At 47.4% G+C, this 11,472-nt stretch overlaps 1 protein-coding gene across 2 annotated transcripts; it reads right to left on the minus strand.

Moving 5' to 3' along the window:
- Positions 1-668: 668 nt before the first annotated feature.
- LOC127326287 (transcription factor TGAL6) lies at positions 669-8,124 on the minus strand. 2 transcript variants are annotated; one of them, XM_071823292.1, is made up of 6 exons: positions 8,005-8,124; positions 7,000-7,062; positions 2,428-2,740; positions 2,261-2,317; positions 1,962-2,106; positions 669-1,856 (listed from the first exon to the last, which is right to left on the minus strand). In XM_071823292.1, the coding sequence occupies exons 2-6, from the start codon at positions 7,050-7,052 to the stop codon at positions 1,147-1,149; spliced, it is 1,278 nt and encodes a 425-aa protein (XP_071679393.1). In that variant the 5' UTR covers positions 7,053-7,062; positions 8,005-8,124; the 3' UTR covers positions 669-1,146. The 2 variants fall into 2 exon arrangements, with proteins under 2 accessions (XP_071679393.1, XP_051209103.1); XM_051353143.1 differs by having other exon boundaries at positions 2,261-2,320.
- Positions 8,125-11,472: the final 3,348 nt, after the last annotated feature.

The raw sequence follows: 11,472 nt of genomic DNA on the forward strand, positions 1-11,472 counted from the left end.
ATGTTCTCGTTGGATCCCTGCTTCCAACGAGGTGGTCTTGCCCGTTCTACAAAGGGACCTCCAACACTCAGGACTCTGTTGTTTCCATCATGGTGATGGAAGTGTGGAGGCGGCCACAAGGGGCTCGATGAGGCGGATGGAGTTCGTGAGATCACACGACGGTGAATATGGAGATGCTGTGGAGCCCTTCATGGTAACTGCCCGGCCGCTGACGAACCATCGTATCTTCTAGTGGAAGGGCTACCTTTCCAATTCCTCCAGTGCTGCAATCAAAAGGGAGACAGTCTTGCTTCGCGGTGAAGGCCATGGCGAGGTGCCATAGTGATCTTATTGGCCCAAGTAGTGTCGTCCCCGGCATCAACAAGATTGGATTCATCGGGGAGCAGTACGTTTCGAACCTGGAATCCCTATATATATGATTGTAAAATAGTAACCTTACCCCCGGCCGTCTATATAAGGCGATGGAGGAGTTTGCGTAGTCGACACTTCATCATCAACATCATCATCATCATCATCCTTACAACATCCAACATAGCGTGATGAAACCTCACGCAAAAAATAGAGAAACAACCACAAAGAAGTACGCCAGGATTTTTACCAAAAGCAGCATCAAACCCTTTCATGGATCAAAGAACACCTTTCATTTCATAGTATAGAACACTTCGCCGTCGTACCAGTGCGAACACTGTATAGCCTACTGTAACAAAACTATAAAAGTGTTGTACATTTGCAACGTGCTACGGCATACTTACATACGGAAATCGTGTCACACACACGCACACGTAGACGCCTTAATCCGACGAACAGATGCGAGCAATCAACAGTGTCTATTTACTCCACAAACCAAGCACTAGTAGAGTACTACAGTATATATTTACAGATAGGGATCCTTCATCTGTCAGTCTGAATGTCTTGATGATCAAGATGCTGTTTCAGTGCTTCTTCAAATTCGTCGCCTCGATCAGCACACACACGCACGTAAATTGTTCTTCCTACGAAGTACGAATGCAGCGAGGAACCCAGTTCCATGATTCCATCTCCTTCGCGACGACGACGACGACGATCTGATCAATGCGGGTCATTACCGGCGCGCACCGCGCAGGCAGTCGCAGCTTCTTCTGAGTTCTGACACGAGCTTCTTCTCCGTTACACGGGCTCGCGCGGGCGCGCCGCCCAGAGCGTGCTGAGCGCGTGGAGTCGCTGGGAGTAGTCGCCGAGCGCGAGGAGCCCCACGGCGGCCTGGCGCGGCGTGAGGATCCTGTACATGTTCCTCAGCGTCTCCTGCCGGAGGTGGTCCGCCTGCTCGACGAAGCCGGCGAGCTCCTCCAGCCTGCGCATGGCGCCCCCCATCCGCCGCGCCACGTACGAGTACGAGTACGAGCCGGCCCCGTCGTCGAAGCCTTCATCATCTTCTTGGTCCGTCGCCGCCGAGAGCAGCAGGGAGTCGGCGAGCGACTGCTGCAGCTTGTCCATGCCCTGCGACAGCGCGTCCTCCGCCTGCCTGGCCGTCTGCCGCAGCCGCGCCACCTTCGCCCGCTGCTCCTCGGCGAGCGGCCCCAGCTGCGGCGCCAGCACGTTGAGCAGGTCCGAGGGCCGGAACCCCGCGATCCAGAGGAAGAAGCGCTCCGCCGCCGGCCGCCACGCCCCGGACATGACGAAGAAGACGTCGCGCCGGGCCGCCGCCGCCTTGGCCAGGAACATGCGGTCGTAGTGCGCCAGCCCGGCCTCGGCCAGCGCGCGCAGCCGCGGTTCGGGCGTGTCCGGGTGCTGCTGCTGCAGCGCCGCCCGCAGCTCCCGCGTCTGCCGGCTCTGCTCCTCCACCCAGCGCGCGTGCTCGATCTCGAACGCCGCCACGACTGCCGCCGGCAACACGCGCGAGGTCGTGAGTTCAGGATCGCCATTGCGCGCAGGCTCCCAAGCTGAGTGGGATGCGGGATTCTTAATTCGTAGTGGGAGCTGACCTGGATCGAAGGACGATGGTAGCGGTAGACCGGGGTGGGTTGTGCTGGTGCCGGCTGCGTAGAGCGCCTGCTGCCTGACCCGGTGGAGCTCCTGCTCCATGCGCGCCAGCTTCATCTTGCTCGTCTCCAGGTTCTGGATGTATGCCTGTCAATGGCGACCAATCCGCAAAAGCCAAATTGAGATCAGATTCTGGCGGCCCGTCTGACAGACAGTCAGTCACAAACTCACAATGAGATTGAAATTGTCACTATACAGTAGTATACAGTAAAACAAAGTCAATCTGTGGGTGCGGTGGTACCTTCTTGCGCAGCCGGCTCTTGCGGGCGGCCTCCCTGTTCTGCGCGAGCCTTCGCTCCTTCTAGTTGACCAACCAAAAACAGAGAGAGCAACTCAGGTCATCGGAGTCCCTCGCGAACATAAGCCTGTCATCACTAGGGGAGTTTAAGCCTGACTATGATGACGTACCTTGTGTCCCGGCCTGGCGGGCTCCTGGTCGTCGGAGCTGTCGGGCGACGGCAGGGCCGGCATGTGAGCACCTTCGTGCAGCGCGAGGTCGTGGACGTCGTGCGGCGCCATCGGATGCGGCTCGAACTTGGGCTCGGCCAGCTCCACGCCGTGCGCCGCCCCGGAGCCGGAGGCCATGTACCTGAACGGTTCGGCCCAGACGGCGGCTCCGGCGTCGGCGAGCGGGTGGTGGTGGCGGCGGTCGTAGATCCCCATGGGCGCCGCCGCGGAGGGCATGGGCATGTAGCCGCCGCCGGGGGCCGCCGACCCTCCTCTGCTCGTCGGTCGTCGCCAAGAGAATCCAGCACACAAGTGAGGGTTTCACATCGATCGAGAGAAAAGAATAATGAAAAACGCAGGAGCGAGCGCGGCAAGGTGGATGGAGGATGAATGATGACGAGCTGGTGGGATGAGATTGAGATGCCAGGTGAGTGGAACTCCACTCTCTGTCTGTCTCTGGGATCTTGCTCTACGTGCGTGCGTGGTAGTGTAGTACACGGCTGCTGGCGTGCTGGTTCCGTGGTGGATTTGGACCGGAGCTGATCCTAGCTAGCTAGCAGTACCTCTGCCATGTCCTCTTTGCGGCGCGACAAAAGCCTCGCTGTACAGTGGCTTGTCCGCGCGCGAGGTGGTTATGCAGCGGGGCCGACCTGTCGGCGGGCGTGGGTACACTGGCGCTTCGCTGGACCGTACCCCACCTGGCTTGGACCATGGCTCGCTCGCTTGCATGTACTACGTACTACCAGTTCGTCCTGCTGCTCTGGCCTGGGCTGGTCCACGCACGCACGCACGCAGCGATCCGTTCCGACGTCACCTTGAAACGGATGGTCGATCCAGCGTCACAACTCACCACAACGCGACGCAACGTACTGCTACCCCTAGTAGTTGAATACTCTAGCTTATCTCGCGGGCGGGCGCGTAGACTTAACGACGGGGGTTGACATTGACAAGGACGCACACCGGTGGGTACCGTATATGGAACTGGGGATGGAGACGGCTACGTCACCGCCGGCGTCACCCCGCATCGGCCCGGCGGCGCCATTGTTAGTTCTTATACTAATTTTGTTGTCTAGTAATTCGCAACATAGTTATTAAATGGGATTTGCTAGTTCGTGCTCAGTCATACATCATTTATGATTTGTACCGTGATTCGTGTTAATATTGAGTTGCAACAACATGAGTTGCAACAAAGATTTAATAACATCATATCATATGACTGAAAACGAAATTAGTTTTCGGTCGACTGAGACATAGTCACGCCCTTATTGAATACCCACCATGCATGGACTTACTACTATTTGCTTGCCTTCAGATGCATGAAACAAGCACCAACACACTCTCTCCCCTCTTAAACATGGGCGATAAGTTAGTGTTGAAGTCTACTCTTGTCAATTAAATAATTTTCTGGGTTGGTTTGGCTTGCATCCCATACGGGTCATGGGCTTTTGCTTAGGTGTCCACCCCCTCTTCAAATTTTCACACATGAAGATGGCTACAAACTTCTGGTACCTTTTTGTTAGCTAACTTACCCCTTTAACTTTGATGATGGCGAGGGAGGACACCGAGCACACCTAATGGACATGGGTTCCAAGTAGTAGTAGTACCTAGTGTCCTAGTCCTATATGAGTTAGCTACGTAAGATCCCCCATTGTCGGTTTAGGTAAGAGCATGACCACAAACATGCTTATGACGAAGCATACCCCAAAAGAGGTTTCCACACATTGGCCAGCCGAGCTAGTTGGCGATGATGCTGCGTCCATCGGTGCAAAGTTATTGGAATCTCACTAGCTAGCTGGGTAGGGTCGCAAGCCACCATGGAATCAGGATCTCACTTCCTAGCCTAGTGCTTCTCCACTATCTGCTAGCTCCACGTCTCGGCCTGGCCGGTTATTATAAGATTCTCATTTCTGAGGCTCCAGTTTTAGCCAGGCGTCCAGGATCTGATGCCTAGCTTATCATATCACAGGGATCCGAATCCTCTGCGCTGCCGGTTCAGTTTAGGCGTCCAGTATTCGGAGCGTCTCTATCGTCTGAAACGGAACACCTGTATTCGCCAGGTTAGAGGAAATTGCAGATTTCCCATGTGTTGCACAGAGCATCACTCGGACGGATTTTTCGTCATGAGATTTCCGGCCACCACTCGGTCATCTACTCAACTTATTGGCCCGGTTCACAACAAAACGGTAGCTAGGCCTCACATGTCAGTGCTTCAATTAACGTAGTACCTCTGTCCATAAAAGGATGTCTTAGATTTGTCTAAATTCAGATATAGTCGGAGGGAGCACAAAAATGTAAAAGACTTCAAATTTCATAAAAAATAATTATTCTCTTTTTATGCACACTAGATGTAATAGACTCCATTCTATATGTATCATCAATTTTTACTTGGAAACGTTTTCTTTGATCATATTTTAAAACATTGGGCAATCGGTATTCTTGAACTGCACTGTCGGCTTGAGTTCAGAGATTAATCAAAAATCAACCTACTAACTAATTTAATCGGTCAACTATTAGTCGACGAGTTTGTTTTCTTTCAAAATTGCAGGCTATAAGTTGTGACCCACTAAACTGATCATAGGAAAACAATTATAACTACAAAATTATGTTTTTTCGTAATTGATTTATAGGGTGTGATATATCTATTCACAAAATTTTCAGACATAAGTTGTACCCTGTAAGAATCGATAAAACAACCACGAAGTTTTGACGAACAATTATTTTCTTATGATTTCTTTAGTCTATCGCTAGTATTCTATTTGTATAACTTCGTAGACTAATTTTTTCAGTAACATTGATGCTTTATGTAAAATTTGTCTATTACATCCTAGTATGCATCCACGGATGAAAAAACATATTTGAATAAAATCCATTTTGATGATTTTCAAAGATTCTATAACCTTTTTACATTAGTTGAAGCATTGAAATGAGTGTTCTAGCTATTTCATTAGGGCTATATAGTTGATTGGATGACCAGGCCGTGGATATTGCAACAGATTAGACCACCACCTAATGAAAACTACAAAAAAATCATTAAAGTGGTGGACACATCGAGTAGGACATGATGGAAGGTACCATTTTCTCGCCAGATTAATGATGCTTCGGATTTTTTTCTTTTTTGCTAGCATTCATGTTGTTTGTGAGCTCTGCGCGTGAACATTGGGCTAGCTCATTTGTCCCCCTATCTTTTCGTCAAGTTAATTTGGCTAGGTTTTCTTCTTCTGAGGAACAAGATCTTTAGTACCGTAGTATTCTTATACCATATCTCTATCCCGTGAAATTCTCGAGCCGAAAGATGGATGCATATGTTGTGTTTCATTTTGCTAAATGATATCAATTAAATGGTGTACCAATTCCATAAATTGGATATAGCAATAAATAAATCAGCAAAATTCTTTCTAATATTTTAGATAGAAGAATACATTTCTTCTATGTAAAATATTAGAAAGAATGTACTCTTCTATCCAAATCTAATTTGCATCGATAAAATAAATCCAAATTCCAGCAGTAGATGAATAATTGCAAATTTTTGTGTGTACGAGATTAGAATAACTTCAAAATAACTGACATAATTTTTTATTTTCCTGATCAAAAAATATATGAAAAAGAAAGGAGGTAGAATTTTTTTGGAATTTATGGTTAAAGAAGAAAAATAAGAAAACAGGTTGAATTTCAAGTATTCAGTTTCACCAATAAGATACGGAGACTTGCTTCACATTTGGAATTACACAAAAAAATTCATCGGAAAGAGGTCTACGAATACTTTTGGGAAAACGTCGACGTTTGCTGGCTTATTTGGCAAAGAAAAATATAGTACGTTATAAGAAATTAATCAGTCAGTTGAATATTCGGGAGCAGTAATTTAATCGTTCTATTTTTTTTTCTTATTTTCTTAGTAGTCTTATAGTAGTCTTAGATTTTGCATTTTGATGAGCCTCGTTTTAAGGAATTCATGAAATAATCCATTTTCATGGAATAATGAATTAAGGATATGAGTCTACCGCTTACAAGAAAAGATCTCATGATAGTCAATATGGCCCTCAACACCCATCAATGCATGGTGTTCTTCGACTGATCGTTACTCTCGATGGTTAAGATGTTATTGATTGTGAACCCATATTAGGCTATTTACACAGAGGAATGGAAAAAATCGTGGTTTCATAGATCGAATCGGATCTACTACAAATTCAGCAGGATATTAATTTTTTTGTGTCCCCTCCTACGCAGCCATGCTGCTCAATGTATGGAATTCCAAAAGCAGAGGACAGCCCCACGACTTTGGACCTGACCTCACTTTGCTTTGGTGCGGAACAGTGCAACGCCCCAATTGCTGCGCTAAACAAACTGCTAGTAGCACTAACTTCATCATTAAGCATCTGCTATGCTTTGTCACCTCTATTTCTTTAATCTACAATACGTACGCCTTTTCCTTCTTAACTTTTACTATTTGTTAGCGCCTTTTTTTTTTGCAAGATCCATGCTGTAAAAGCTAACTTGATGGAGCAACTGGATAGTAGAGTGGGGATATATTGGTACCTGAGCTTGAGGATGCTGAAATGATCGTCAAGGTATCCAGGGTAAAGCTCCATAGCCGATCACCTAATTGTAAACAGTCAAAATGACAGATAACGAGACTTGAATGTTTGAAGTACAGTAATCATTTGTTCATTAATTTGAGACAATGGAAGAGTGAACTCTTCTCATCTCTGCTAGGAGTATTACGTCCAGTCTCCAGATTCGTTTTGGGATTCATTTTATGTGGAGTGCTATTTTTATCAAGTATGAAACCTTGCCAACTTTAAATCGAATATAGACCAGGGTTCCTCTTTTTGAAGGAACAAAAGAGGAAGTGCAGAATCTTTGCCCTCTCTTATGTAGTATGACATAAAAGGAGCTAGAAGTCGATGCGTCAGGTGACCAATCGTTGACGGGCGCGTGGTGATATGCAGGAGCATGATGGAAGATATGCTCTTACAATATTAACCTAGAAGAAGATATGCTCCCGAAAAGAGGTCTAGACGATTTGATCACTGTCTGAACACTTTATTCTATATAACCATGCAGCATAGACCCTCACACGAGACAGGCCAGTGGGGGAACTTGAATCAAACTGTACATGAGGTCGATCTAGCAAACTGTGCTACGAAATCATGATAGATACTTTGCAAACTCGCTCTAGATTGTCATGTGAGTACACACTAATGACACTTAATACTGTAATTTTCAGTTATAATGGCCAAAGGAATCAGAGACCAGCTTAGCCTCTTCACTTGTACAAAAACTCAAGTGAGAGATCATGTACTTCTCCACAAGGCAGTCTGGTACCCCAAATTACCATTTGTTATGGTTTGCAATATTCTCCACCCATGCAGTATTTTTTACAAGGAAAAACATGGTATGAAGATATTGCTATCATGCATCTAACAAAATGACACATCCAGCTTCTAAAGTAATCAAGCACTTTACTTGCGAGTAAACTAACTAAGATGCATAAACTGAACGAATCAAAGAAGAACAGAACTGGATCAGCTTAGCAAGTACCTTGGTGTAAGGATGAAACCCACAAAGTAGGGGGGAAGAAATACTGGTAATGAAACAGCAAGAAGTTAAGTACTCAAGAGCACACCGTGGCCATGTGTGCTCTGTCTTGAGAACCAAGGAACACCACTTGCGTGCCCAAATGAAGTCATGCCCAAGGTTTATATACAAGGTCACTCCAGCTTTTTCCTCAGAAAAGGATAGCCAATTTGCGGAGCTACTTTTTGCTAACAAATGTTATCACCAGGACCTCATGCTAGCTTAGGATGCACTGATAATTCTTTTAGTAGATTAATCAGGTGCATTTGTGCAAAGCTACGGGTAAAACACCTAAGTAGTGATGGGGTAGAAAAGGGGGATGAAGAACTCGCATGCACCAGAAACGAAGATGGTAACTTAATTTGAGGTGTAAAAGTAGAAGCAGGATGCTTTTGTAAGTGCCATTTGCTGTCGTGCAACTAAAGTAACTTTATTTTAGCCATTAACCCAACTACTTGCAACTGATAAGTAGTACTTTGGTAGGTAAAGTGTATGTTGAAGTCAAGTAGTTCTACGTACACACGCTGGTTAGGCCGATAGATCTCAAGATTTTCCTTCAAGCTCATCACCTCTAAGGAATTATAGACATAACTTGTAACCCTGGTTCTGGTCTTCTGGACTTCTGGTTATGAATGAAAATCTGAGCTTTGCCTGCTCTCAGATAAGATTAGGCACACAAGTTTATATAATTTAGCAAGCAAGCTAGCTAGACTCAGAAAAGGCTACTAATTATTGCTCCTGACCCTGTCATCAAAGTGCCTAAGTGCAATTAAGAACTCTTGCAGAGAATCCTTTCAGTCTTTACAAGCGCCTGGATTTGTAGTAAGCAATCCATCCTATCCCTTCATCATTACAAGATGTTTGGATTAGTACAGCTTTTTTAAAGCCTTTGTAGACATTCAAGGGTGAGAGGGTTACTATTATGCTACATGCGTGATGGGATCTCATGCATGTTACTAGATTCCGTGCTTGCATGATGCAGTTTAGTGCAGGTCATGGAATTAGGGATCAACTTAGATCAACTGAACTTTCCTATTTTAGGCTTGGCCTCTTCATATCAATGTTTGCTTTTCCATGGTATAGCCAATTAATCATCATTACAACTGGCTAGCCGTATTTATTTTATTAATTAGACTAGTCCTGTTGATTAACTAATTATTATCACAGCTGCACAACCCTGCATGATGTAGCTTACAATACTGAGGATAACTAATTAACTACCAACTTACTCTCTCCCATCCAAAACATTGATCCTATTAGAATTTTATTTCCATGCATAAACATACATTTCTCATTTTCAAGACATTAACGATGCATGCCTGTTATCTTTATTATTCATTTCTTGGTGTAATGCCCTTTTATATATCCAAGCTTGATCAAAGTCTGCCTTACAAATACTGTGAGAGAATAAAAAATTAGTTGCTTGCATGGTTTTTGGTCAACCATATTGTCTAATGGTCAAAATATATTGTGTACTGTCAAAAGAATAATGTCCTCTCAAATCATCCGAATACTACGTGGATTAACAACATTGTATTTGTTAGACTAATATATCACGGTATCCTGACATATCTCCTCATACCATAGATAGCAAAGAGTCTTTATTATTGTGATCTCCCATTATGGTTAGGATTCTAATACTTGTCTATATATTAATAAGGAATGGAAAAAGGCCCAAGTGTGGCAAATTGCCCAAATCACTTTCATGGTATCAGCTAAAAAAATCTTGACAGCTTCTTCTCCTCTCTCTCCCATAGCCGCCGCCGCCTCCAAACCCTAGCCGGCTGTCGCACACCCTCCCCCAGATGGCGCCGTCCGAGCCTCTCATGCCTCACCCCGACGCCCACCTATGGGTGCAGGCCACCGCCATCCAGAGCGTCCGCTCCCTCGTCCCCGTCGTCCTCGACTTCAAGTCTAATGTCTTCCCCAAGTGGCGCACCTTCTTCAACATCGTTTTCACTACATACGCCCTTGAGGATCACCTCACCACCGCGACGCCTCCGACCGAAGCCATGTGGCTCCGTCTCAACACCACGGTCCTCCGTTGGCTCTACGGCTCCATGGCCATGGACATCGTCAACCTCGTCATGCCCACCTCGACCGCGTCTGACGTCCCCGCCGCCGCCGCGTACACGGTTTGGACCGCTGTCCACGGCATCTTCAACGACAGCAAGAAGACCCGCGAGGTTTACCTCGCAGAGGAATTCCGTAACGTTGTTGACCACCAAAACCCACCGGCGAGCAGCGACAGGCAACACGTAGAGCCGGGAGGCTCCCAGGACTGCTGGTGGGCCCTGGTCCCTCGGGCGATGATGGGGATACGCCCATAGGGGGTGAGCCGCCAGTCCCACTCGCCACGAGGACGAAGGCCCAGGAAGGACCGCCAGTCGCCTAGCCGACTGGACCCGAAGGCGACTGGGCCGAAGACCCAAGGAGATGATTTGCTCGGCTGGAGATTACTTGCCAAAGGGTGTGGTATCCCGGATTAGTAGTAACTGATACGATTCGGAGTTATCCCCTTGTAACCCTACGCCGGGGGTGGATATATAAACCCCCGGGCTAAACCCTAGACGACACTTCATCTGAGATCGGATCTCCCCTGTAAAGCTCTTGGCTCGACGCCGACTGAGCCCCCCCCATTGTAATTCTCCACTGAGCAATAAGATCTAGCAGGACGTAGGCCTTTTACTCTCCGGAGGGGCTGAACCTGGGTAAAACCTTGCGTCCCTTGCACCTCGACCCGTAGATGGCGATGTTCCCTTGCCCTCGCATCAACGAAGTGCTACCCCCTGTAGCATCTGCCGTGGTCACATCCACGACAGTGGCGCCCACCGTGGGGCATGGGACATCAAGCCTCCGAGCTACGGCGAGGCCCTACTCGCCAGTACGGCGGCCGGTCGCTTCCGGCAGGATGATCGCCACCGGCAACTTCTTCCACATCCAGCCAAGTACCTACCGGCGCGCCTCGTCACCTCTCAAGCACGCCTGGATGGTGCCGATCGGCTCCATCAACCTCTTCGTCGGGCTCGCCGGCGTCAGTGATACGTCTCCGACGTATCGATAATTTCTTATGTTCCATGCCACATTATTGATGATATCTACATGTTTTATGCACACTTTATGTCATATTCGTGCATTTTCTGGAACTAACCTATTAACAAGATGCCGAAGTGCCGATTCTGTTTTTCTGTCGTTTTTGGTTTCAGAAATCCTAGTAAGGAAATATTCTCGGAATTGGACGAAATCAACGCCCAGGGTCCTATTTTGCCACGAAGCTTCCAGAAGACCGAAGAGGAGACGAAGTGGGGCCACGAGGTGGCGACACCATAGGGCGGCGCGGCCCAAGCCCTGGCCGCGCCAACCTGTGGTGTGGGCCCCTCGTGACGCCCCTTGACCTGCCCTTCCGCCTACAAATAGCCTTCGTCGCGAAAC

Source organism: Lolium perenne, chromosome 7 (genome assembly GCF_019359855.2).
Source record: "Lolium perenne isolate Kyuss_39 chromosome 7, Kyuss_2.0, whole genome shotgun sequence".
NCBI lineage: Eukaryota > Viridiplantae > Streptophyta > Magnoliopsida > Poales > Poaceae > Lolium > Lolium perenne.